General features: G+C 61.3%; 1 protein-coding gene across 1 annotated transcript in view; it reads left to right on the forward strand.

Moving 5' to 3' along the window:
* The window catches only part of LOC105826704 (guanine nucleotide exchange factor VAV2-like), a 125256-nt gene that overhangs the window by 18706 nt on the left and 78732 nt on the right, over nt 1-27818 (forward strand). The window contains exon 2 of the mRNA XM_012664721.1: nt 19913-20029. Coding sequence (XP_012520175.1) covers nt 19913-20029 — 117 coding nt within the window. The remainder of the gene's footprint in view (nt 1-19912; nt 20030-27818) is intronic.

The following is a 27818-nucleotide window of genomic DNA, read 5'->3' on the forward strand; positions in this document are numbered from 1 at the left end:
GGACGGCCACTCCAAGGGCTGCCTGTGGGAATGGCCGGACCCTCCGGGCGACTTTAAGTGTGGAGCTCCCCCCAGGCCCTCCTAGGAGCGGGGCTGCAGAGGTTGCCACTCGCCCTTAGCGAGCCAGGGCTGTTGAGGACGGGGCTGCGCTGGCTTCGTGGCACTGGGCGCCCGCCGTCCCTGCACGCCGGTCCTCATGCCCCTCTCTGGGCTCTGGCAGTGGCGTTTCCTGGGTTGTCCTGGCCAAGCCCTTTGATCCTGGGCTGCCGACTCTGCCGAGGGCTGGGATCCCTGACTGATTCGCTGTTGATTGGTAATGTTGAAGGAACACTCCTTCGCCCGTCTCCTGTGCGGGGTCCTGGTGAAGTCCCAGCTCTGCCTGGCACCATTCCGGCCGTGTGTGAACAGTCTCTGCGCCACGACATAAACTCTGTCTGCCGTTACATAAGTCCTAAGGTTCTTACTGGTGGAAACAATCAGTCCAGAAATAAAAGTGGCCGTCAGTGAAGCTGTACGTGATAATGTTTATTATTTTTTTTTTTTTTGAGACAGAGTCTCACTCTGTTGCTCTGGCTAGAGTGAGTGTCGTGGCGTCAGCGTAGCTCACAGCAACCTCAAACTCCTGGGCTCAAGTGATCCTACTGCCTCAGCCTCCCGAGTAGCTGGGACTACAGGCATGCGCCACCATGCCCGGCTAATTTTTTCTATATATATTTTTAGTTGGCTGATTAATTTCTTTCTATTTTTGGTAGAGGCGGGGTCTCGCTCTTGCTCAGGCTGGTCTCGAACTCCTGAGCTCAAACAATCCGCCCGCCTCGGCCTCCCAGAGAGCTAGGATTACAGGCGTGAGCCACCGCGCCTGGCCGATAATGTTTATTATTGACATCAATAATAAAGTGGATGAAAAATCAAATCTTTTGGCACAATTGAGATCTACAAAATTTGCTTTGGAAAAATAGACTTTAGAAGATGAGCAGCCATGAAAACAGCTTCGGGAAGAGGGAGCAGGTGTCGGGAGGGTTAGAGTCAAGTCTCCGTTGCGGTTTTGACGCAGAAAAGACACTTAGTGAAATAAGATGCAAAGTTGAAACAAGCAGAATCAAACAATGATGTCTAGAAAACCGTTCAAGGAATTAATTGACTCAGTGGAGCTCACCCCAAACGCTGTTTTCAATTTCCTTAATGTTGATAAAATTATCACTAGAATGTTAGTGTTCACGGCCCTGATCCCAGCGCTAGGGAGCTCTGCAGGGGTGTGGCGGGGCGGGAGCTTATCTGCCCCTGTGCCTGGAGACCTAGAGCCAGGCCCGGGCAGGCTTCCCGGTGCACCCTGCCCTGCGGGACCTCCACAGGGGCTGGGTGTGTGTCCTGGAGCCCCAGGGGGTGCAGATGACTGAGCTGCTCCCCCAGCTCCTCTCTGCAGGTCTGTCCCTAGGGCGGGGCTAGGATTGCCGGTGCCTTCCTCACCCCCCTCTGCTCCGCCGCGTGTCCAGGAAGCTTTGCTCCCAGGTTCCCATGAGGGGCCTGGAGGGGAGCTGGTGGGCAGGGTGGGGTTGGGGCCCTGTGGCGTCCCGTTCACCCCTCCCTCCACGCCCTGCACTGGGCCTGCTTTGTGTGTCCTTGCCTGGCCTCTGGCTCCCATGAGGCCATCCAGGTATAGACAGTGGTGGCCGTCGGACAGTGGCTGAGCACCACTCAGGAGGGGGCATCTCCCAGACTGAGGCAGGGGTTGATGCCGCGGATGGACCCCGTTTGGCGTGGAGTCAGGGTGGGGGCGCATAGTTGGGATGTCCCCTTTCCCAGTCTAGGCCCAGGGGTGGGCACGAGATCGGGGCCGCTCTGAGGGATGGCAGGCCCCTTCCTGGCTCCCGCGGGCTCAGTCATTGGTGCCGTGTCATGCCTGGGTGGCTTGCAGCGGGCTGTTCCCTGAGCGGTGGGGCCAGGATTTGTCCTTGTTTCTTGTCTTTGCAGAGCAAGTGAGCTGCTGGCTCAGTGGGTCTTCTGACAAGTCCGCATGGGGATTAGAAATGGGAATAGAATAGGCTGAGACTCGAGCGTTCTCAGTGGCCAGCGGGCCTGCCTGGACGCTTTGGCCAGGCCACCTGGGCCTGGCTGTGCCCTCGTGGCCAGTTTCTCCCCAGCCAGCCCCTTGGTTCTGTGTCCGGAAGCGGCATTACAGACCCCCTGGAGGTGGGAGCAGCCTGTTCCCGCCTGCACGGGGCTGGGGAAGCGCTGGCACGTGCTCCCTGGGTGCCTTGCGTCCCGGGTCCCCGAGGCCCGGCCAATGTGGGGAGTGGACTTGGACTCCTGTTCCCTCAGCTCTCATCAGGGGAACCCTGCCCGGGCTCTGGACGCAGAGCCGCCATATCCCCCATTCTCCCGCCCTTGTCCCTTGGCCACAGGCCGAATCTTTAGCCCTCACTGGCTGGGTCCGGAGACCTGGCCTGGGTCCCCAGGTGGCCTGTGCTAAGAGTGGGGCCCTGCTCTTACTGGTCACTCATCTGAGATTAAAGGGTTTGGCATTTAGTTGATCGGGGAGATTTTTTTCTTAGGGACCACTTGGTGAGTGAAGCAGAGGTGGCCTTGGTCTCAGGCCGGCCGTGGCCGCTCAGCAGGTGCTGCCTGGAGAGCTCAGAGCGGTCAAAGGGTTTGGTGGTGTCCGCCCGCGTGCGGCCGGCTGAGGCAGCCCACGCTACCTCACCGGCCCTCCTGTGAGGGCCCCCAGGGCCAGGGCAGCCCAGCCAGTGATCGCGGCTCTTCCCTGAGCCAGCCTCGTGTCGCCTCCCACGCTCACCGTCCTCCTGGGCTCCTGCAAGGCCAGCCCACGCAGCTGTCCCAGGCTGGCTGCTCCTGCCCTGCGCCTAGGGCTCCACCATGCCCTGCTGGCCCTGGCCCGGTGGGCCTCTGTGCCCCGGCCTGGCACCAGCCAGCACGGTGGATGCCCCGCCCAGCTTCACCGGGCAGGGGCCCTTCTTCCCCGGGACCCTCTCTGCCCTTGAAACCCCTCGTTTTTTTGTTGTTTTTTCTAGCAGTCTGTCTTGTCGAATGGCTCCGGGACTCCTTTGTTCAACAAAGGGTGTTGCAGAGTCAGCGCCGGGCAGACAAAGCCGCACACACGCTGGGGCTGGCCGCAGATCCCACGTCAACTGCCTGGCGGGAGGAGGGAGCCTCGCCCCATGCCGGGCGGCTCCCTTCTCTGAGCCTGGCGGGCACGTTGCCGCTCCTAGTGAGGACAAATGATGTACTTTGCTCCCGTTTCCTCCAGCATGGTCGTCCTTGATTCCTGCTCGAGGAAATAACTCGTGGTCGCTATTAAGTGGAGACATGATTTGGGAGAGACTTTGCGGAGCTGTTTTCTCAGCAGCTCCCTGCATCGGCAGTGGGAGATCCCCTCAGCTGGCGCTTAGGGTGACCCTGCAGGGTGCGAGGGTCCGGCAGGTCCTCTGGCCCCTTGGCCTCGCCAGAGACCTGGGAGCAGGCAGCGGGGGGAGCTGGAACATAAACCTGTGTCCCTCCTGATTGAGAATTTCAGCTGCGAGATGGTGAAATTCCTCGCAGATGACTTGCTGGGGTCTCGGCGCACCAGGGGTGCCTGCTGGCGCTCATGGCCTCCGAGTGCTGGAATGTCGGCCCGCGGGGTGGCCAACCCAACCCTGGTTCAACCGCTGCTTCCCCCCGCCCCCACCAATTCCTGAGCGACAGAGGGAAAGAGAGGGAGGGAGAGCGCGGGGCAGTGAGCGGTGGGAGATGCCCCAGAGACGCCGGCCCTGCGGTCTGGGGCATCAGGGTTTCCCAGCTCTCCTTGGGTGAGTGTCCTGGCGCTGCCGCAGCAAACGATCGCAAACTAGGTGGCTTCGCTGACACTTACTGTCTTCCAGGTCTGGGGGCCGGGTCTGAGCTCGGGGTGTGGGGAGGGCTGGCTCCCTCCAGAGGCTCCAGGGAGGACTCTCTCTGCCCTGCAGCTCCTGGGGACCCCGGGCCTTTCCTAGCTGCACATGGCTTCTCCCCTGTGTCTTCCTCCTCTCTGTTAAAAGACGCTGCTGGCTGGACTTTGGGCCTGCCCTAATCTACCCTACTCCACCCTACTCTAGCATGACCTGGCCTTGAGGTCCCCACCGCGGTTACAAATGCAAAGACCCCTTTCCCAAATAAGGTCACATTCTGATGTTCTGGGAGTTAGGACGTGGGCATACCTTTTTTGGGGGGTGGTTTGCACAGTTCAGCCCCCTACACTGCTTTCTCTTTCTTCTGTCCAGACATTCGCTGGGTGCCGGGTGCCTCCGAGCCCTGGGCTCCTCGTGGGGGAGCAGAGGGTCCAGACACTGCCCAGCCCGGGGCTGAACGAGAAGCGGGGCACGATAGGGCGAGGGGGTGGCCCCAGGAGGGAGAGGGCGTTTTCAGAGGGTGGGCAGGCGGCGGCGGAGGAGGAAGAGGGGAAGCCCAGAGAGAAGCCCGTGGGGCACTCAGGGGTGTCAGGGTCTGGTGGCTCTGAGCCTCCCAGCTGTGCCTCAGTCTGGGGCTCTCCACATGCCCCCCCAGGGGACAGCCGGAGTGGCTTGGCCTGGGGTTCTGAGTGTCTCGCCCACCCTGGCTGGTGAGGGCCCTGGGGCAGCAAGACCGTCTCTGCGATGCCTTTGGATTTGCGGTTTTCACTCCACCGAACCCCGTCCTCTGGGGCCAGTCTCTGCTGTGAGCCCCACCCTGGGCCAGGCCACACGTGGGCTGTGACTGGTAGGCTGTGCTGAGTTTCTCGCCACCTCGGAGCCGCTCTGCTGCCCTCTCACTTCCCTTGGCTGCCGCCGCCCCCCCTTCCCGAAAATAACACCTGGGGCGGGGTGCGTGGGGCAGGGAGCGCCTCACAGGCCCAGCCTAGGACCCTCGGTGTGACTGTCTTCCCGTGGCCGGTGGCCTAGGCTTTTCTTCTGGGTGCCCTGTGCCTGGCACAACACAGATTGTGACACAAGTTTGAGGAATGACCGAACGAAGGTGGTGATGGAATTGCGCCCTGAGGTCCGCGCTGGCTCAGCCGTTCCCTCTTGGTGGATCGTGACAGTCATTTAGTGTGGCCGGGGCGGGGTGTCCTGGCTGCGGGGGGCATGCAGAGGACCCTGCGGTTGGCCGTGATGCCTGGGGTCCGGGGGACTGGACTAGCCTTGCTGCAGGATGACGTCCCTGTGCCCTGCCCTCGCCTCCCCCTCGCCTTGGCCTCCTGCCCGCCGCCGGGACCGGGCCCACCAGGGGCGCCCCCACCACGAGGGTCTAAGGAAAGACCCTCAAGGACGGTCCAGCCCTTGGAGAACAGAGCTGCTCAGGGTCACGCAGAGGGTAACAGTGAAACTGGAAACGACCCGGAAGCCCAGTGGCAGGAGGTGGGTGAGGCAGGTCGGCCGGGGCCAGGGGACCCCCCATTCCTGAGCACCCAGCGCTGCCTAACGCAGGGAGCTGGGGACGCCCGTGCTGTCAGCAGGGGAAGCCAGGACTCGAGCAGTCAGCAACAGAAACCAGAGACTGGACGGGAAAGCCCCGGCGGTCGGTGGTGTTTGGGTGGGAGGCCCTGTCGGCGCCATTTTGTTCCACTTCTGTCCCTGATCTGGGATTGTTATTTCTGCGTCGGGGAAAAGCAAACCAAAGTCCTATCCCATGGAGCGGCGTCCTGGGCACACTTCCTTCCCTGGTGAAATGATACGGGACCCACTGGCAGCTGGTGCGGGGGCAGGGGGGCACCCTGAGTGCCAGTCTGAGCCTTGGTTTCCCCACCCACATCATCCCAGCCCACAGAGCACTGGAGGGGCCTTCAGGAAGTGAGAAACCAGAGGCACGACAGCGCTGGCGCCAGCCCTGGCCTACCCGGAGGCCCTGGGTGCCCTGGGCAGGTGGGCGGGCAGGGCCCTGCAGTCTGCCCTTCCCGGGACCCCGAGACTGGGCCCAGGACTAGAGCTTTGCTCGGGCTGCGGTACCGGCTCTGGCCAGCTTTCCGCCTGAGGACCGTCCGCCTCCCCTGCCTCCCCTGGACCGCTCTGCCCCAGGCCTGGTGCTCTGCCTGCCAAGGGGCCTGGCTGGAACCTCCAGAAAGTGCCACTTCTCAGTGGATCTTCACATTTGCTGACCATTTGAGAAGATGACGTCGTGGAAACTCGCTGTGCTGGGACCTGCTCCTCCCAAACCCGATTCACAGTGGAGATGTCTTTTTAAGAAATTCTCAAAGTGATACCTACTTATATCGGGAAAACCACACCTGTAGTCCCACCTACTTGGGAGGCCGAGGTGGGAGGATCGCTTGAGCCCGGGACCTCCCGGCTGGGCTGCAGTGAGCTATGATGGGGCCACTGCACTCCAGCCTGGGCAGTAGAGTGAGACCCTGTCTCAAAAAACAAATGAACCAACAAAAGTAGAAGAAACAGCTGAGGGAGGTCTAAGGGCAGAACACCCCAGGCCCTGCCCCCCAGCCCGCTGGGCCCACCCAGGGCTGAGGCCACAGACCCTCCCCGGAGGCCAGTGTGACGGCGATGGGGTGGGGAGGGGCTGCGCGGGAGGGTGGGCATGTGGGGGGATCCTGCAGGTCGAGCTCCTGGTATGCTCACCAGTTTTTAAGCGGCAGAACCGCATTCCCTTCCCCTCCCTGTGAGCTTGTAAGGAAGTCCTCCTCTTCCTCGGACTCCAGGAAATGCGTTCAGTTCCCTGAGTTGGGGAAACTGAGGCTTGAGAGGGTCAGGGGCTTGCACAAGGCCACCCAGGGATCTAGGTGGAGTTACCTTTGGTGCCCTTCTGCTCCTACTGGCCTGAGTCCTGGGGGGAGTGAGCCGCTGCCCCATTCCAGAGAGTTCCTGCGGTGGGTTCTCAGAGCAGGGCCCACGGCCTCTCTGAGCTGTGAACACGCAGGAACCGTGGCCAGCTGAGTTGACTTGAGCTTCGCGGTTTCTTTCCCAAGTGTGGCAGAAGCTGAGGGCCTCCAGAAGCCAAAGAAGACGGTTAAAGTCCCCAGGCAGGGGGAGCTAGGGAGTGGAGAGCAGGGCGGGGGCCGCACCTCTGCGGCAGGTGTTGGCCGCGTCCCTTGACTCGGCCGCGTCGCTCTCTGTGGGGTCCCCAGAACAGAACCTGGGCCTGGATGAGTGACTGAGTGAAGGGTGAGGACCCCGCAGGGGCAGGAGCAGCGTTGGGCTGGAACTTCACTGGGACAGGCGCTCAGAGAGCAGGGCCGGGAACTGCACTGCCCTGCCCAGCGGGCCTGCCCCAGGGCCGCGCCTCGCCTCTGCCCTTCTGCTCCGGAGCAGCGCCCGGGTTTCTGCACTGTGGGAGTCTGCCGGGCCAGCAGGAGCACGGAGCGGCCCCCTTCCTTTTCCCGCCGCTCACTGGTCTTGCATTTGTGGCACACAAGCAGCAACGTGATACAAACAAGTATGTTTATAACGCACATCTTCCCACATCTTCCCTCTACCTGTTGGGAGTTCAAAACCGTTCCGCTCCCTTGTCCACCCATAGATATGTTTTTGCTTACCTTTGTTCATGGTAACACAGACACACACCACACACGTGCACAGGTACACACATCACACACTGGAGTGCACACATGTGCTGGAGCAGGCACATGCGTAAACATGCATGCCTGCACACACCCAAACACATACACCACACCCATGCATACATGTGGACACACACACGAACAAATGCATGCCTGCACACATCCATTCATACACACTGTACCCACACACACATGCGCATATGTACTCACACACACACACACACACACACACACACACACACACAGACAAGCGTGTGTCTGGACACCGCTGTGCTCTGCTCTCGTTGCTGGGGCGTCAGCCGTGTGCTCCGCCTGGGGCGCCAGGGTGGAGGAGAGTGTGTGTGGCGCACGGTGAGTTCTCACTGCCCTGCTTCCCGTTCCTGGACTCCCCTTCCTGCAGCTGGGGTGGGTCCTCTGGAAGGCTTCAGGGCACACTGTTCTGGCTCAGATTTCACAGAGCACCCGCTGGTTGTGCTGCTCCTGCCCTGGGCACTTCAGGTCTCGCAAACACGCGATGAGAAACCTCCTTGGGACACCGTGGAGCTCGAGGCACCATGGCAGCTGTGGAGCTTGAGGAGCCTGAGAGGGCCTTGGGCGTCCTGCACACACTGGTCCTCACTGGGTGCGCCCGCTGCTTCTGCAGTGACTCCCCCCGTCCCCCAAGGCTGCTGGATCAGCTCCGGTGACAGCTGATGCTGCCGCCTTGGCCGTGTGTGCAGGGGGGTGGCAGGACAGGCCGATGACGGCTGTTAGATGCCGTATGCGTCCCTGGGGCGGCCCCTTTGCCCAGGGCCCGCGTTGCCTCTCAGAAATCCCCACGAGTGCCTGGGGCGATAACAGAGCGTAACATTTTACTGTTTCTTCTTGAAATGATGTACAGTAACTGTAGGAGTGAGTCCCCAGGAGTGGACGGGCGTGTTGCTTTGAGTGACAGCTCTGCGTCATTTGCCACACGTTGGAGAAGGATGCCTTATGTCCCTTGGCGTTTATGGGGCTGGGATCTTATGAGCGCCATGCATAATGCATTGGGTTGTCACCGGTGGGAGGGCCACTTGCCTGTGCTAGGGGTCATGGGAGGGGTTGCCGCTGCCTGCAGGTGCCAGCTCCACCTGGGCACCGGTGAGTGGCTTCCACGGAGGGAGGACATCTGGGGTGGAGACCCCGGGCCCGTTTAGCTCTTGGTTTTGGGTGCTCAAGCTGGTGTGTTCGGTGGCCATGTGGAGGCAGCCATTGGACAGGGAGGCCCGAGGGCCTGAGTGTGCGGTCAGCCTGGAGCGGCATCGTGGGGGTGGCTTTCCCACAGGGGTGCGGCGGAGGAGGAGATTCAGGATTTGAACCCAAATCTCTCTGCCTGAAAGCTGGCTGGGTCTGCCCACCCCTGTGCCTGAGCCCGCCACCCCCATTCAGGGGTGTCTAGAGCCGGGCCCCGGGGTGTTCAGAGGGGCTTCCCCACCCCACTGGGAACCCCGGTGGGTGTTGCTCCCCAGAGAGCCCGGCATCGGGCCTCGGGGTCAAATACGCATTTGGAGAGGGCCCCAGTGTGCCGGGTCCAGATGGGGACAGCAGTGTTGGGGAATCCACCAGGGGCAGGGATGGCAGGGAGCTGGGATGGAGGGTGGAAGGAACCAAGGGCTCTTGCCTCAGTTTCTCATCAAAGCTTCATTCATCTCTTGGTTCGCTGGTTCATCCCACAGACGCTGCGAAGCCCTGTGGGTTGAGCTGGGGGAGCGTGGTGCCAAGGACCCTCTCACCAGCTGGCCCCCCAGGGTTGATTGCGGCCGAGGACCAGCTGGTGCCTCAGCTCCGCGGTCCCGCGGTGCGGAAGCCTGCGATCTGCTCGTCACAGGGCTGTGCCCCCTGCGGAGGCTCAGGGAGGGTCCTTCCAGCCTCCTCAGGCTCCGGTGGTCTCCGTGCTCCTTGGCCTCATCGCCCTGGCCTCTGCCTCTGTCTCCTCGTGTGTCTGCCCCTGCTGGGGACACTTGTCTTGGGATTTGTGGCCCATCAGATAATCCGGAATGATCTTGTGTTGAGATCCTTAATTTTATCTACAAAGACCCTTTTTCCAAATAAGATCACAAATGAAGTTCTGGGAACCAGGACAGGGACGTGTTTTTGGGGGCCACCAGTCAACCCATTACACTTGGTGTCATGGGCTGCATGTTTGTGTCGCCCCCAAATTCACGTGGTGTTAGGAGGTGGGGCCCTTGGGAAGTGATGAGGTTTAGGTGAGGTCGTCACGGCGGAGCCTGTGTGGGTGCGCCCTTGCGCGTCCCGGGAGAGCTTGCTGCTCTGTGCCTTCTGCCCCGTGAAGGTGCAAGGAGAAGTCGCTGGAACCCGCCCGTGCTGGCACCCTGGTCGCAGACGTCCAGCCCCAGAGCTGTGAGAAGTCGATCCCTGTCGATCAGCCGCCTGTGTGTGGTATTTTGCCCCGGCAGCCTGAGCCGACCAAGACGCTCAGCAGCCAGCGACAGGTCCTGCCGCCCCACTCTTGTCTGGGAGTGTGGGTGCTGTCTCTGCTCTGTGGAGCCCGTTCCTAGGGTGCAGCTGACCAGCCTAAGGGCCTTGGTACGGCCCCGGGACCAGGCGAGTGACCCACCTACGGTCTGGGAGCGGCTGCTGTGGGTGTTACTGCCAACTCTGTGCGACAGGTGAGGAAACCGAGGCTCTCACCGAGAGGTGAAGTGGCAGGTCCCGGGTGCCCAGGCTGGGCAGGGGCAGGGCCTCCCCAACACGTGGACGGCTGGGGAGGAGGTGGGGATGCCCGTTGGGTCTGGGGCCTGCCCCATGGGTGACTGCTGCTCCCCGGGAGACTGAGCACGGGGTGTCTCCAGGGTGGATCTGGCAACCCCAGCAGGCGCTCCAATGGGGATATAGCCGGAGAAGGGGCCTCTTTCAGAGGGAAAGGTCCCTCAAAGCCTGACCCGGTCCCCCTCTGACCTTCCCGAGTGCCAGCTCTGTCCCCAGGCCTCATAGATTGGCTGCGGCGTGGCTGGCGTGGGGCTTTCCGCAGGGAGAGGGGCCACCCCCACCCGCTGCTCCCAGCCCAGGTCCGTTTTGCTGCGGTTTCAGAAGCTCTTTGCTGCTGCCGTTACGTTTTCCCTTCAGTATGTTCCGCTCAGCAGGACGGGAAATAGCGAGACTGTTCCTCCAGCCCTGAGGGCAGTTTGGCCTGCGTGGCAGCGGGTGGCGGAGCCGGGGAGCCCTGTGTGGGCCTGTCTGGAGCGGGACTGTCCTGACTGCGCTGGCGAAGGGCTCGGGGAGGAGCGTGCGAAGACTCCGACGTTGACCTTGGAGGCTGCTTTCCGGAAGGGGAACGAGATGGAGAAAGCGTCAGGCACAAGGCGCTGGCGCTAGTGGTTGCAGAGAGGAGGGTTCCGGCGAGGGTGAGGGGAGGGCTGCGGCGTGCGGGGCAGCGTCCGGGCTAATCCGTCTGAGCCAGGCCTGCCTGAAGGAGCCGGGAGCTGCAGAGTGGGATCTGACCCCCCCGGCCTTCGGAAGCTGGTTACGCAGAAATATAGAACAGCAATTTCCTGCCAGCTTGGTAGAAACCTCTGGTGTGACCCTGACCTTCACGTCCTGGCAGCGTGGGCCACTCGCAGCAGCAGCAAAGGGTCTTTCGAGGCTGCAGGGACAAGCGTTGGGAGGAGACCGTAGCTTCCTTCTCACCCAGAGCCCCGGGACAGGGCCTGGCACACAGTGGGTGCCTACTAAGCGTCTGTTGCTGGGACTGCCTCCCAGCTGGCTACCCGTGCCGCCCGGACTTCCAAACGAGTCCTTTTCCGGAATTGTTTTTCTTGGTGGGTTTCCCCTCGAGTGTTGATGGGGAAGTATGTTAAGGTCGGGTTGGGGAGGAATCGTTTCACAGCTTGGCACGGCCCTGTGCTCGTGTGCCTGGGCGCTGGCTGCCAGCATGTCTCCTGTTTGCTTGAGAGCTTGGCCGAACCTTCCAGAACCTTCCAGAACCCACTTCCCGTGGTCAGGGCCTGCAGACAGACGGACGGACTGCCCCTGGCCATTGGTGGGGGGAACTCCAGCCACTGGGTTTCTTGGACTTCTGCTTCTACTTCTTTTTAAGACACAGGGTCTTGCTCTGTCACCCAGGCTGCAGTGCAGGGGTGATCATAGCTCACTATGACCCGAACTCCTAGGCTCAAGCGAGCCTCCCACCTCGGCCTCCCCAGGTGCTGGGACTACAGGTGTGCGCCACCGTACTGAGCCCAGGACTTCATTCTCGCTGGTTCTTGCTGGTTCTGGCTGGTGCTTGCTGGGCGCTCAAGGTCTTGAAACCAGGCCCGCACAGGAATGGACCCCAGGAAAAGCGGGGAGCGAAGCCCCCAGTCAGCAGGCAATGCCCGGGTCGAGGGCAGGTGCTCTGTCACAGCCGGGCTCTTCTGGGACTGTGAGCACGAAGCACTCTCGCCCCCGCCCTTTTCTGGGGAGGTCGTTGGATTGGAGACCTGGGGCAGGTGCTTGCTGCAGGTTGGGCTTTGGGGTCTTGGCTCTGGCGACAGTCCTCAAATCCACGTCACCAGGGCCCTGTTTCCAAACAGCTGGCTGAGCTCCCCGTTTTCTCTGGGAAGCCCCTTTCCCATTTCACACCAGCTGTCAAGTGTGGTGAGCAGGTGGCCCCAGGTGACCATGACCCTCCGTTGGAGAGGGGTGGGCAGAGTGGAGAGGAACGGCCACTTGTCCTTTCAGGAGCCGGGCCTCAGAGGGGTGAGAGACGAGGTCAGGAAGCGGGGATAGGGAACAGTGTTGAGGCCACCGGAATAGCACAGTCAAAGGCTTGGAGCCTAGAGGGTGCCAGAGTGTTAGCTGTGTGTCTACATGGTCCAAATCCCCTTGGCTGGACCAAAGTTGGGAGCTGGGGATGGCAATGGCCCGGAGTCCTCCTGGAAGGTGGCCAGAGGGCATGAAAATGGGTCAGGGCACCCTGGGGGAAGGAGGGCAGCGTTGGTTTAGGAAGCTCGCTAAGGGCTGGGACTTGTGTTAGTGGGTCTGACGTGGAGGGCTCTCCTTCCAGTACAGGCATGTTTCGGATCACATTTTGGCAGTCGTGCCTGAGGGGGCCTGGTTCCTACAGACTTACGTCCTGGGGAAGGAGGAGGGCCCCGGAGAGCTGGGGTCAGAGGGAGCAGAGAGGCAGCGCCCACGGAGCTCGCCCGCAGCTCTGCCTCCAGCCCGACAGCTCGCCTCCCTCCTCCAAAGTCATCCCTAGAGGAGGCTGCCCTTTGCCTGTGGCTCTGGGGCTCCCACGGGGACTGGACCAGACCCCCTGGGTTAGATGTGGGCCCTCCCTCACTACCTGCTGCTCGGGGTGGCCCCTTAGCTGCTTCTCCACCTGCAGACCAGGGGTATGTGGCAGCTCGCGAACCACATTCGTGGCGTAAACCAGGCTTGGTCACGGGCTTAGCGCGGCACCTGGTGCAGACTGAGCGCCCAGCGGATGCCGTCTGTCACTGGAGAAGGTGAAAGTGCCACCTGATGTTTCAGCGTAGATGCTAGCGAGACCCAAGATACTGGACATGTTTACCAAATGGTGCAAGGGACACCTTTTTGATGCGGTCCTTTCTGTCGCTGCGGTGGACAGATCTAGTGCTGCGGGTTACACTGCTGCTCTGGTGGACAGGCCCCCTCCTGAGCACAGCTGGCCCCCCACCATGCTGACCTGGCCCAGCCTGCCCCCTCCCTCAGAGTGTGGCCTGCCCCTGGAGGACCCCCCAGCAGGAAGAGCAGCCCTGCTCCCAGCCGGGCTCCCAGCTGGGCGCAGGGGAAACTTGCGTGAGGCTCGCTCAGGGCGGGTCGGGTGCATCGCTCAGCCGCTGGCAGGGCGGCTTGTCCCTGTGCACGCACACCTAGGACAGGCCCGGGTGGAGGACGCGCTCCCGTTAAATCGTCCAGACCTGACCGAATCCCGATACTCCTCAGACAGTCCCTGGCTGAGCTGCCCTGTCCCTGCCCGGGGCTGCGGATGAGGGAGCCCCGCCACCGCCATCGGACCCCATCGCAGCTGTCCTTGCGGGCTCAGCGTGGGGCCCTGGCCACGGCCTGGGAGCCTTGCGGTGTTGATGGTGACAGTTCAGCCCAGATCTGGGCCTCCCCGAGTCTCGGTTTCCTCGTCTGTAGAATGGGGATAAAGGGTCCCTCCTGCACGGGGTGGTTGCTGGATTCCGCCAGCGAATGGGCCGCCATCGGGCGGTGCGTGGAGGCACGGGACGGTGCCAATGTGCGCAGGAGTGAGTGGTCTTGGCCAGGCCCAGATGTCGTCCCGCCTGCTAGTTTCTGGAAGAGATGCTTCTGGAAGTGGGGTTGCCACCCAGGATGGCTCTGAAGGTGCCATGGAAGCTGTTCTGCTTGGGGCGTTGCAGCCGTGCTGCTTGGGGGCGTTGCAGGGCCGTTTTTTGGGAGGTGTCAGCACGCAGGGGACCCCCAGGAATGCCTCATAGACGTTCTTTCATCCATGCAATTGAGGATTCGTTCACTCGCTAGACATCGAGTCCTTGCGATGGGCTGGGCGTTGTCCGGGATATTTCGGACTCACAAGGAGCAAATGGCCTCAGTGCCTGTCCCCATGGAGCATCTGGCCAGATGTCACCCCGGGTCACCTGTTCCTCTACCTGATAGCCCCAAATTTGATCCATCGCAGCAAGCTGCATCTGTTCGGTAGTAATGCACCATTCTAAATGGTTTTGGGACTAAGCGTGGCATAAATAAAACAAGAAATTAATTGACTTTCCCGTTCTTTATTGATCAAAGACGTCCTCGGCTGCCAGCAGTTTCCGATCAGCACGACCGGCAGCGTGGCCCAGGAGATTAACGCCACTCCAGCCGGAAGCAGAGCAGCCTGCGACCTGTTGTCCGTAGGTGCGATTTCAGTGCCCCTTGTTGGAATATTCCAAGAAAACTTGCGTGTCCACGGGCACTTTTTGGAACCTTGTTGTAGAGCGTGAAAGTCGGATGGAGACCTCACCTCTCTCAGAAAGATCCAGAATTTTAAAAGAAAGTTCCTATTCTCTCAAGGGCCCAGGAACTGCTGCGCCCGCCTCTCTTGGGGAGTGGAGTCCAGGTCCCTCTTGCAGCAGGGGCACGTGGCAGGGGGCTCCTCACCTCCTGCCGTCTGGGCTGCTTTGGCCACGAGCTGAGAGCGTGACAGGTCCCTGGAGGTCTCTGGCCGCCTGCAGTCCCCCTTCCCAGCCGCTGGCGGCAGCTTTGAGGAGTTCTGCTGGTAACTAACTGTGGCACAGGTGACAGGCTCAGCCGTCTGGGTGACAAAGGGGCCAGGTCCGTGTGGGTTGTGGCCACTCCTCAGCTCCAGCTGCCTGTGTGCAGCTCACAGGCCCCGCACGCTGTGGGGGCCAGCGCCTGCCTCTGCTCTTGCAAGGAAGGTGTCTCAGGGGACCTCTGGACCTCCCCGGGGAGATGGCCCCAGGCACCGTCTCTTCTTTTCTCCAGTGAGGGCCCGGCATCCTGGAAGTAGGAAGGCAGGGTTCTCTCCGGCCACGTTACAGATTGAGAAGCTGAGGCACAGGGAGGCCGCGTGGCTGTTGCGTAGCAGCAGGCTTGGAGCACAGCCCGCTGGCCAGGCCGGGGCTGTCACGCACCTGCTGCGGGGTCTGGGCTGGAGTGTGGCTGGGGGAGGTGTCGGGCTGGGAGTGGGCGGTCAGGGGGTGCCAGAGGAGCTTCGAGTGTGGGTGACAGTCTACAGGGCTGCGAAGGTTGGGCAGGATCTCAAGAGCACGTGTGCCTGCTGTGAGTCAGCCACGGAGAGTCCCGACAGTGCGGGAGGAGACCTGCCCCAGCTCACACAGCGAGGGGAGGCGGGACGGAGCCGGGCTGTGCCGGGCGGTGGGGGGGAGCCACGCCCCACAGAGGGCAGCCCTGGCACCACGCCCCTCCCACCTGGCCCCTGGAGCGAGGGTCAGCCACCGAGGCCGTGTGGAGCCTGCCTTGAGACACAGGCCGCTTGCCGCCGTCCTTGTCATCCTTTCGGCAGGGGCTGTGGCCATCCTCCTCCCGGCCACAGGTTTACCCCGGAACCCCAGGCCTGTTCATGACCTGACTGCTCCGAGCCTCGGTCTGTCTGTCTGTGGAATGGGGCAATGACACTGCTCCCCTCCCGGGGCCCTGCAGCCTTAGGTGAGTTGGTCACTGCAGCGTGTCGGCATCTACCTGGCATGCGGTTAGCACTTAGCTCCCTTGTTACTGCTTCCCCGTGGTCCAGTGGTCGGTCCTTGTCCACCGGTGTTCAGATTGCAAATCCCTGGCTGAAGCCTCCTAACGTGTGACCTCAGGCAAGTGGCTTTACCGTCCCAGGCCTCAATTTCTCTTTCTGTACCCGCCTCTCAGTGCTGAGATGTGTGAGCATCCCGGGGCGGTGTCGGCTCCGGAGGCAGGTGGGCCGGTCCTGTGCCCCATCCCTGCACTGCTGGGGGAGCCCAGGGTTGGGTAGCGGGAGGGTCCTGTGGCCTGCAGGCTGCCCCCGCCCGGTGGGGCTCCTCTGCAGGGCAGGGAGGGGCTGTCCCTGGCCTCACCTACCCAACACGGGATGTTGTGTCAAAGCTGCCAGCGAGAGGTGACCTCAGCGTGGTGCGCCCAGAGCCTGGGAGGTGGCGCTGGGCGTGGAGACTGCCCACACACTAATCCGATTTCGGCCTGACGGGATCACAGGTGGCTGATGAATGGGTCGGAGAGGAGAGGCTGGGTTCCCGGCCCACGGCTGCTCCCTGCACCTGCCTCCGCCTGCTGACGCGGTGGGGCCTACAGCAGGGACGGCTGGGGGCCCAGCGGTGGCGGGGAGGGAGAGGAGCGGAGCCCACGGCCCCTCTGAGTGCCCTGAGCAAACACAGTGGGGCTCTGAGCCTGCCACCCAGGCAGTGCTGACCCAGCCCGGGGCCCTGGCCCGAGCAGTGTTCTGGGGACAGCCCCTCCCTGTGGCCGCTCGGCTGGACTCGCTGCAGAGGATGAGCGTTCGCTTCGCGATGCCGGCCAGGCCTCCCCTGGCCACAGGCAATGGCCAAACCCACACCGCCGGCTTGGGGAGGACAGGGAACGTCTGGCCTTGCACTGACCCCTGTCGGGACCTCCCTCAGCCTGTGTCCTCTCGCCCTCTGACCCCGGCCCCGCTGGGTGGGACCGCGAGGCTCTGGTACCCGCTGGTGACCACGTGCATTACTCAAACCAGCCACTCAGGAGGGTCGAGGACACGGCCTCCCGGCGCACAGCACAGCAGGAGGGACACACCGGACACACCCGCCCTCCCGGGGGCTCCGCCCTGAAGTGGACCAGGGTTTATTCTGGGCTCTGCCGCTTCCTGGTGCGTTGCCGAAGTCCTTAACTCTCAGTGCCTCAGTTCCCCTTTGTGTAAAATGGGACGAATCGTAGCGAGATGAGAATAAACGCACCAGGCGGGCAGAGCACAGGAGACACCCCAGAGGGGGGTGGCGAGGGCATTGCCTGCTTTCAGGGAGCAGCCTGCGGCGGTGTCCGGGCTCCCTACCCTGTCCCTGGGGTCTGCGTCTGCCCGTGCGGCTCAGAGGCTGCCGTGTGCCCGGTGTGGCGCAGGGCCACTCCGAGGGTCTCGGAGGTGAGGTTGCCCGGAGTGGCCGGGGGTGGGCTGGGCCAGGCAGGGCAGACGCTGGGCCCCGGGCGAGGGCACCCGCGCGTTCTCAGCCTCGCGGGCTGTGATTATGGCTGGGACCTGTGTAATTAACTCTAAAATTGGGAGGCTGAGGAGGAATTAAAATAAACGCTTAGTGGAAATTAGAGATGAGCCCTGTGCAAAAAATAGCCGAGCCCGGCTGGGAGCTGCGCCGGTTCCGCCGCTCAGCTGAGCGGCGGGGGTGGCCGGGGCTCCCCCGTGCAGAGCCCCCGCGCCCCGGCTTCGAGGCCGGCCGAGTTTGAGTGTCCTGGGCTGCGTGACAGAGTGCCACAGACCCGGGGGCTCAACGCAGCAGACATCTGCTGTCCCACGGCACCGGGGCTGGTGTCCAAACCAGGGGCTTCTTGGGGAGAAGCTGCCCACGCGCGCTGCCAGCTTCTGGGGCTGCCGGCCGTCCCTGCTGGCGCTGCTGTGGCCGCGTGGCTCCAGCCTCGGCCTCCATTGTCTCCTGCGCTCCCTGTGGCTCTGTCTCCACGGCTCTCTCTCTCTGATTAATCTCTTTTGTTAGTTACAATACACACAACGTAAAATATGCCATCCTAACCATGTCTACGTGCACGGTGGCATTAAGCACATGCACGTTGTTGTGTGGCCATCATCACCCTCCATCTCCAGAATTTTCCATCTTCCCAAACTGTCACTCTGTCCCCATGAAACACTGACCCCTGTTCCCCTCCCCCAGCCCCTGGCACCCACCTTCCTACTCCCTGTCTCTGAGGCTCTGGGGACACTGGGGACCTTGTGGAAGTGGAATCACACACGTGGCTGTTGAGAAACCACACGGTATTTATTTATCCTTCTGTGTCTTGTTCTTCAGAATTATCAAGTCGTTGAAGACAAAGACTGTGGATCGCTTTAGATCCCGTCGTCTAAACCAGCAGTTACTAGCCATTAATATGTGTAGCTTTAAAAGTTAACTTAATTAATAAACTAAATTAGAAAGCCAGTTTTCCACTTGGACCAGCCACCTTTCAAGAGCCCATTGGACACGTGTCTGGTGGGCACTCGAAATGCCCACACATGACGTCCTGTTGGATATCACACAGGGTATCCACTTTCATCCTTCCAGAAAGTTCTGTTGGAGAATGTTACGCTAGGTGACCCGAGGCTAGAGACCTGACAGTAAAATTGTGTGTGGTCCTGGATTGGACCCTGGGTCAGGTTGTTTTTCGTTTTTGCTGTAAATAACATTTTGGTTGTCCCTCGTCTGTGTATGTTGAAGAAATGTAGGTCAGGTCCACAGAGCAGGCGTCCCTGTTACTTTCCTGACTCTGACACCGGTGCTGTGATGATGGCGGGGACGTCCTTGTTCTTAGGAAAGACACATTCGAGTATTTAGGGGTTAAAGACTATCGTGTCTGCAGTTAATCTCCAGTGTTCGGAAAAATCGTGCACGTGGTCACACACACGGAGGGACGGGGAGTGACTGTGACGGAACAGGTGGGCAAGCAGGACCGACCCCAGTCAGGGTGGGAGGGACAGCCGTGGCACAGGGAGCTCGCGGGCAGGCCAGGCCGGCGTGTCCCGCCTCCCGCTGGGAGGGGTCGCCGCGTGCTCGGCGCAGTGAGCATATGCTCAAGTTTATGCCCTAGGCTCCGATTCCGCCCTGTCCTACAGGAACATCTGTCTGAATGTCTGGTGAGCGGGGACAGGCTCTCTGCATTGCCTTGAGACTGGGAGCTTGTCCTTAGTGGGTGGCTGTTGATGACAAGCGCTGGTCTGAAGTCCTGGGGCGTCCCCGGCAGCGTGTGCCGAGGTCCTTGCCTGGGGAGCGCCGTGCTGAGCTGGGGCTCCCGTCCAGCGGCGTCCACTCTGTGCCGTCAGGGCTTGTGATTAACCCGGTGAGGCAGGTCGTGATGGGAAACCAGGCCTAGCGCAAGCTGCTCCCCCTGGTCTTGCGTGTTCACCCGGCAGCAGGATTGAGACCCGAGGACTGAGTGACTCCCAAGCCTACACTCCGGGCACCCTCACCTGCTGCCCCGAAAGTTGCTTTACCAGCTATTTCCCCGCGAGGACTGGAAAGACGGCCGCCCCACCCCCCAACCCCCACCATTCCTCCCACCATGGCCCCCACCCTCTGTCGTGCCTCCTGCCCCAGCTTCACAGCAAGCCCGGTGCAGGCCGGGAGCTCAGCGGGGCTGGTGGCACGGCAGGTGGAGGGCAGCCACCCTGCGTGTTGACTGGGGAACCCTGGCTTGTGCTCCCATCACCCTGCCCCTGCGGCTGGCACCTGCCGCTCCCTGGTCTGCCACGGCTTCCTGTGGGGCGGTTCCTGGCTGTGGGCTGCGTCACCTGTGATTGGCGCGGGGCGTGCACGTCCTTGCAGACACCAGCATAGCATGTTCTGCTCCAGCCGAGACTGTCAGCCTTGAAACGTGCTGAGCCACCTGGAGGGGTGGGTTGGACGCTCACAAACGGCCGGGTGCCGTCTGGCCCGTGGGGACCAGTCAGGACGGGGAATGGCGTGAAGGCCTCGGCGGATTTTGCAGCTCCGTTACGGGGGTGCCGGAGGCCCGCGGTGGTTAAAAACTCAGGCCGTGAGCTGCTGCCTGCTCAGTCCAGGCGGCCCGGCCCCTGCCCTGGCAAGGGGGTGTCCTCAGCGTCTGAGCCCGTGTCCTCCTGCAGAACAGGAATGTGCTCGAATGCGCTGGCACTCAGAAGCAAAAGCTCGCTGCTGCCGCTGTGACGATTTTTACAGACCATGCAGGTCTAATAATTTCTCCTTCTCTCTCTAGTTCCTGTGTCTCAAGAACATACGCACCTTCCTTAAAGTCTGCCACGACAAATTCGGACTGAGAAACAGCGAGCTGTTCGACCCCTTTGACCTCTTCGACGTCCGAGACTTCGGAAAGGTGAGTGGTCGTGTCCCCGCCCCAGTCAGTCACCCAGCCCAGGGCCGGCGGGCCGGCGCCCCCCACGTGGGACTTCCCGTCCTCGTGCCTGGTGGGTGTGGCTGGGCCGTGTCACCGGCAGGACAGTGCGGAAGCCAGATTCGGGCATTCTGGGCTGGGGGCCTCGGGACGGCCCCTCCCTCCAGTCAGGGCGGGGTCTGGCCTCGTGCATCTGGCCGACGTGGGAGAGCAGAGCCGGTGACCCCCGCCCTGCCTTTCTAGCCAGGGACCCCGAATCTCCAGTTCTTCATCAGAGGACGGGCGACGTCAGCACCACCTCGTGAGGGGCTGGCGAGGTGTCGCAGCTAAAGCGTTATCACGGCGCTCCCTGCCTGGAGCCTTCCTGGTTACACCTGAAGCAGGCAGAGCCGTGTCCGACCTGGGCAGGTGTTGGGCAAGGAGGGGTGATTCCGCGGAGGGGACCCCCTTGGTCTGTGGCAGACAACCTGGGGAAGTGTCCCCCTGTTCCCAGGAAGCGTCACATACAGCTGTCCCACAGAAACCCGGCTGGCGCGGGGGAGGGAACCGGAGGCTGGCAGGTACAGAGGCCCCTTGGTGGCTTCCTGGCGAGCCCGGGTGCAGAGTGATGCAGGGAGTCTGTCACGTGCCTCCCGGAGCCCAGCAGGTCCCCGGCTACTCCTTCTAAACCGATGGGGTCAGAACAGTGATGTCTTCCTGACGGGTTGGGGGCTGGACGCGCCGACCCTAACGGAGGAGGCCCCAGGCCCCACCTGCCCTCGGCCTTCCCTGGGTGCGGCACGGGCTCTGCGGGACGCCACTTCCCGGGCTACGGGGAGAGTGGATTTCACCTGCTGATGGGAAGTAGCGGATATTTACTGCCTGGTTTATTTGAGGACCGTCATGTGGGACTTGGTGATGAGGAGGCCTCTGTGCGTGCGTGATTTGTGAGATGCAAAGGGAATGTTGCGTTTGCAGCTGCAAATGCTGAGAGTCAGTCCCGAGAGGAGCCCTCTTTGGTAAAAGGCGAAAGATTTATGCGATTGAAGAGAAACCAGAGTATTGAGGAGCCCTTTTTGGAAGCGCTACAAAGTGTCAGGTCCGCATGGATGACTGAGATTTTCCCATGAGACACCTGGGCCTGACGGTTCTCGTCCTCAGTCTTGGAATTCTCCAGATGTGAGATTTGGGGACCTCCTCAAGAGCCCGTCTCTGTGTAATCATCCAGTTCTCAGAGGTTTTCATCTGTCTCTTAAGCGACTCACCCACGCCCCTCTGCTCAGTGACCTGGGGGTGTCACGCCCTGTCCAGGGTCACGTGTCCCTCTGCCAGGACATGTCTGCAGGGCTGGAGTGACGGAAGCCCGAGTAGCCTCTGCTGGTTTCCTGTCCTGAAGTGGCTTCTCAGTTCCCACAGGTTTGTTTGGAAGTGGTTGGAACTCACTTCTGCTCTTTCTCTCTGAGAACAGCAGAGATGGATTTGCCTGCGGGGCCCTGGGCCAGGGAGAGACGATGGTTCTGGACTTTGTGGAAGGGCCTTTGGAATACACATGCACACACAGTCAGACACACGACTCGCAGATTCAGACGTACACACACTTGCACCTATACACAACTCACATTCACACAGCCACACAAACACACACACCCATTAGACACACCACACACACACACACACACACACATGCACGCTCACATGTTCACAAACACGCTCATACACACTACATATTTAAAGTAACTGTGTAGAGAAAAACACAGGAAAGCCCTGGCCAAACCCATTTCTTGGCCAACAGTCCAGATGCAGAGTATTCAGTGCATAATTTCATTTGCTTTAAATTTGCTGCAGGGGAACGCAATGGCGTGAGATGTACACAAATTTGGGTTACAGTCATCATCTGACCTGCCACCCGTGGGCCGGGAGTGTGCAAGGGAGGGCCCTTGTAAATCGTCCGCGGTTCCCGGTGAGGGGCTTTGGCTCTGGGGTGTGCTGTGCTGGCTGCACACGGAGGGGCCCCCTCGGGGGCTGCTCCTCGCGCTGGCCTCTGGCCTGCCCACGCCTCCCTGTGACGGTCAGTGGCTGCGCTTTGCCGAGCCGTGGCCTCTCCCGTGGGAGCTGGCAGTGGACGGCCGTCTGGACCATGAGTCATGGTGTGGGTGCTGGGAATGGAGGTGATGTCACTGCTCGGATCCCCGCGCCGGGCTGGGGGTTGGCACGCGGCCGAGCTGCTGCTCAGGGACTGGAGCTGTTCCCCCAGCAGTGGCGGCGGAAACAAACCCCGACTTCACAGCGAGGACTTCACAGCGAGGCGGCAGCTGCCTCTTGGTTACTTTTCCTCCAGCGCTTCATTTGTAAAGCTGCAATCCCCACGCCCGGGAGGCAGAGCGGGCAGCTGAGCTCGCGGCCCCACAGGGACCCAGCGCTGCCGTCGCCAAGTGCAGCTTTGCCCGAGTGTTTCTCCAGGTCCCGTTTGTGGAATCGTGTCTGTGGAGTTCTTAGTGCCTGGCATGTGCCCCCGAGGATTCCGCTGCACTGTGACTGTGCCTCTCCTTGGTCCCCACCTGAGCTGCGTGCGGCAGCCTGTGCGTGGCGTGTAGGTGGCTGGGACCCTGTGCTGGGCGCTGGTGCCGTGGAGGCAGTGGGAGCGTGGCCTGCACCCACCCGCGTGGCGGCGGGGCCTGGGCCCTGCTTGCCCTGTGGGTCTGGCCGCGTTTCCATGTCACTGCTTTCTCCCTTCTGTGTTGTCCTTATGGAGGCAAACCTGTGGTTAGCACTTCCAAGTGGAGTTTGACATGGGGCCAGCGGAGGCTCGGGGCTGTGGGACGGGCACCCACGTGGGGGCCGCGGTCCTGAGCCCGACTGTTCTGCTCTGTCGGTGCCTCCTGGCGTCTCTGGGGAGAAAAGACACAGGCAAAGCCCCAGACCCTCCTGCACGCCGCTGCCTGCTCAGACTGGGGCGTTTGGGTGCAACCCCCGCGGCGGACGGGAGGAGGGCTGGCCCGAGCAGGGAGGGGACTTGCTGAGCCACTGGGCTCTAGCCAGGGGTCGTCCTCAGCCTGTCGTCGTCCCTCTGGCCACAGGGATGAAGGGCAAGTGGCCCCTTTCACCTCTTCAGGGACACTTGCCGCGCGTCTCCGTGTGTCCAGATTCATCTTTTGTCGTTCGCGAGGTCAGCCTGGGAGGGCGGCTTTGGCCGCTCCTGATGAGCCCGGCGGCCTTTAGCGATATCAGACCACGGAGACTGGTGGCCTGCCCTGCCCTCCCCGGCCCTGAGGAGTGACCAGAGTCCCAGCCAGGAGGAAGGTGGCATCTGTCTCTCTCCCGAGCGTGAAGCTCTGCAGGGTCAGTTGAGCTGTGGCCCGAGGGGGCGAGGCCAGTGGCGGCAGAAGCTTCCTCCGCTTGCAGCCGCCCAGCACCGCCGGAGCCTGTGCCCAGAACAACGCTGGCTCGTTCCGGGAGGGCTGGGAAGGGTGGGGGAGACTGGCCGTGCTCTGCCGTGGCTGTGTGGGGCCGAGGTCTCTTTCTCACTGCTCCTTGCCTGGTCGTGTCCACACGCGCAGGGCCCAGAGCTCGGGAGGACCCTCACCGAGGAGCTGGCAAGCTAGTCAGGGCTCCCCAGAGAGACAGAGGAGTAGAGTATAGACGGGCGAGCGGGGAGCCGCTGGGGCATTGGCGCGTGTGCTTGTGCAGGCCAAGGAGCCCCACGACAGGTCGTCTGCAAGATGGAGGCAGCAGTGCCGGTTGCGTGGCTCGGGCCACGGCCACGGCCTCGGGCCACGGCCACGGCCTCAGCACCAGAAAACGCTCGGTTCAGGGCCCGAGGCCCAAATCTGGGGGCTGTCGGTGCAAGTCCTGGAGTCCAAAGGCCAGAGGTCCTGGAGTTCTGATGTCCGAGGGCAGGAGAAGAGCGTGTCCCAGCTCAGAATGGGGGCGGGGGTTGGGGGAGACAGAGACAGAGACAGACAGAGACGGAGAATACCCCCCTCTGCCTTTCTGTCCGCGGGGCCTGGCCGGCTGGACGGCGCCCACACTGAGGGCAGGTCCCCCGCTCGGTCCCGGCTCACAGCCAGTCTCCCGCAAACAACTTCACGGACGTGTCCCGAGATACCGGAACAGCGCTTCTCCGGTTCTCCGGGTATTCCCTAGTCGGTCATGTTGACACCTACGATCAGCCACCACGGCTGGTCGGTCGGTCTGAGGCTGGTTTAGAAAGCGCCATTTTTTCCCATTATTCAAGAAGAGCTGTAGAGTTTCTCGTCTTGTCCAGGCTCTGGGTTTGGTTGTCCGTCATTTTCTAAGCAGCAGCCTCTCTCCCAGCTTCACAGGTTTCTTGGGAAGACGAGGCATCCTCCATCCCTTGTCCCTCTCTCTCTGCCTCCCTCCATCCGTCCCTCCACCCCTCCACCCCTCCACCCCTCCGTCTGTTGAGCGTACGATTCACTGCGTCTTTATTAAGCACTTACTGTATTGGCGGTAAAATGGGAGAAGATGCGTGTGGTCCTCGCCTTCAGAGGACGCTGGGCTGAGCAGCCGTGCAGTTAATGTTAGAAAAGAGGAGCGAGAAGGCGAAAACTCCGGAACTTTCACACCGGGCTGGTGGCTCTGGCCACATTCAGCCCGTGACGCTGGCGTCTTTCCTTTGTGGTTTTGCCGGGAAGAGGATCGTGCACTTGCAAGAGGGTGACAGCCACGGCTCCGTGGGTCAGAGGGGTGGAAGAGTGGACACGAGGCCTGCCCGGCGCTCCTCCTGTTCTCGGGGCCAGACGAGGCCCTCACGGCTGTCTGGGGGCAGCCTCCTCCCCTGGCCTTCGGACTTTTCCTTCCCCCTCCCCCTTGGGGCAGGCGCAGAGGGTTTCCTTAACCCGGGAGGAGCTCTGGGAGGAGACCCCCATGAGCCAGCCACGAGACCTGGGCTGCAGCTGCGGGAGCCCTGGAAGCCCCCAGGAGGTCCCCTGTGCCTGCGTTCTGGGGCCTTCTCTCATCCGGATCTGTGGAGCCGGGTGGGCAATGGGGGCAGGCGGCAGAGAGCAGGGCCTCCCGCCGGTCAGACCTGGGTGTGAACCGGACTCTGGGAGCACCGGGTCTCCTGAGCCTTTATTTCTGCAGGGACCGAAGCCCGTGGCTGTCCCGGTGGAGGCTTTGCTGTCAGGACGCAGCGAGGAAATGGACGTGCAAGTCCTCGTCGTTTTTATTAACATTCATGTTTTCTTTTCTGTCGTTAACTCACTCTGCAAGCTCCAGCAGGACTTGAAGGGTCCAGAAAGTTGATTCCGGAAGTTTTTCCTTTTTGGCCACCCTCCCCAGTATTTTTCCAAAGGGTTGACTAAGGATATCAGGTTTCGGGTCAAATTAAGTCGTGTCCGGCTTCCTGTGCCGAGGGCTGGGCTATGCGGAGTGCGTTTGCAGTGGAATCTGGCTGCCCTGCTCCCTCCCTGCCGGCTGCCCTGCTCCCTCCCTGCCGGATCCTGTCCGTTTCCGAGTGCCCCGTTTCTGGGCTGGCTGTCCAGTCGCAGGGGGGCCGGCGGGAAGGAATGTGGGAGGGCTTGACAGGGCCACCGGCTGCTCCTTCCGGGGACTTGTTTGCCCAGCCTGGAATCCGGCGGAAATTTGGAGGGAGGACTGTGGCAAAGCCGTGGGGTTTCTGTGGCTGCTTCTGGGATTTTGGACCCTGGAGACTGCAGATGATGACACGAATGGCAGTGACAGCCCCGTCTCCATACCCGGAGCAGGCCCGGTGGTCACTCCCTCACCATCCCTGTGCCCTGTGACGATGGCACGCGTGCCTGTTCCACAGAACAGGAGGTGGTGGCTCACAGAGGGGTGAGCAGCTTGCTCAGGGTCACGAGGCCTGAGATTCTTGGGTCTCCACACCCCCTCCGCCCTCCCCTCCTCCCCCAGGGGCCGGGTCACGGCCTTAGCATTGGGGTCCGTGCAGCTCCTTCATGGGGCCCTGAGTCTCAGTTTCCTTGTCTGTGGATGAGAGCATGTGCGCCAGCCTTCCCTGCTGGTGGACGCTCATGGCGGCGTGCTAGGGACAGCCTTTGCGTGGGGCTGGCACAGGTGAGCAGCGTACCGGGAAGCTGCTGCCGCTGTCGTTGCTGGTATCAGGTTATCCAGTGGGAAATGTCCGATTTCCTTAGGCGCTGAGTCTGACGGCTGGATCTCTGACATCGCACTTGGACACTTCTTGTTTTGTGTTTATTGTGCAGGGACATGCTCAGTCTTTCAAACGCACGTCTTGGCTTGTGATTATCTTTCACATTTTTTTAGAGCAATTTTTGTGAAACCATGGACAGGTCAGAAATTCGTGTCACTTTCGGATATGAGTTCTGTCATGGAACCAATGCTGCGCAGACAGCTTGAAATACCAACGAGTTGTTTGGGAGGGATGTGGCTGAGGAACGCACAGCACGTCGATGGTTTGAGAAGTTCTGTTCTGGTGATTTTAATCTTGAAAATGAGCCACATGGGTGACCTGAGACCAAGGTGGATAATGATGAGCTGAAAGCTGTAGTGGAAGTGAATCCGTCTCAACCTGTGTGTGGATTAGCAGCAAGGTTTGACGTTACTATTCCAACAATATTGGACCATTTGAAACAAATCAGCAAGGTAAAGAAGCTGGGTAGATGGGTACCGCATACATTGAACAAATGCCAGCAGAGAAATCGTCTCGAAGCTTGCCCTTCTTTGCTGTCATGACATAAAAGGAAACTATTTCTACACTGTATCGTTATATGTGATGAAAATGGATTCTTTTTGACAATCCCAAGCACTTGACACAATGATTGGATAAAGATGAAGTGCCGAAACATAGTCCCAAACCGAATATTCATCCAAAAAATCTACTGGTGTCTGGTGGTCCAGTGCTGGTATCGTCCCCTACAGCTTCCTGAAACCCGGTCCCTCGATTATAGCGGGTGTCTACTGCAACCAGTTGGATGAAACGATGAGCATGCTGGCCATCAAGCAGCCGAGATTGGTCAGCAGAGACAGGCCAATCCTCTTGCAAAATAATGCTTGACCACGTGTCACCCAAACAATGCTGCTCAAACTACAGAGGCTGGACAGGGTGCCACTCGCAACGCCAGGCACACACGGCCTGGTCCCTGGACAGCCTGGCCTTGCCCACCAGCACGTGCCAGGCATAGCCACCCCCCGTCACGGTCAGCTGGGCTGGCACAGGCGCGGATGCCAGTTTGCCATCCCAGATGTCCCATCTGCTCCCTGTTGAGGCCGTAGCCCCTGCATTGCCCCTGGCCCCCCGCAAACACCCAGTTGCCACTGTCCTCTGGATGTCCTGACTTTGAGGATTCAGCTGGAGACTGCTGGTACTTCTGGAGCCAGGGACGAGTGGACCGGTCGAGAGACCATTGAGGGCTGGGGACAGAATCAGGACCCCACAGCACTGGGCTCTGCCACAGGCTGCCCCAAGTCTGGCAGCTGTGGTTCCCCACCTGTGACGTGGGCCTGACGTCGGCTCACCTCTGAGGGCTGCTGGCGGAGGATTTGAGGTGCGGCAGCTTCGTGCCTGCCTGTGTAGCAGCTCTCAGGAGAGGCTGTGAGTGCAGGGGGGTGGCGGCCCATCCTGGCTGGCCGGAGTGTCAGCCTCACCCACCCACCGCTGGGGCCCCACCCCCCGCCGTCCACCTGTCCTGCGTTGGGCTCGACAGCATGTTGAGATGTGGTCTCAGCCGTGCCCTTGATTTCTCCGTTTTGCAGCTGTATTGTCAGATGTGTCCCCCAGGCCCTGCCTGGTCCAGGTGGGTGTGGCAGTGACCTCGGGGTATTGATCCCA

Source organism: Propithecus coquereli, unplaced genomic scaffold (genome assembly GCF_000956105.1).
Source record: "Propithecus coquereli isolate 6110/MARCELLA unplaced genomic scaffold, Pcoq_1.0 Scaffold908, whole genome shotgun sequence".
Lineage (NCBI taxonomy): Eukaryota > Metazoa > Chordata > Mammalia > Primates > Indriidae > Propithecus > Propithecus coquereli.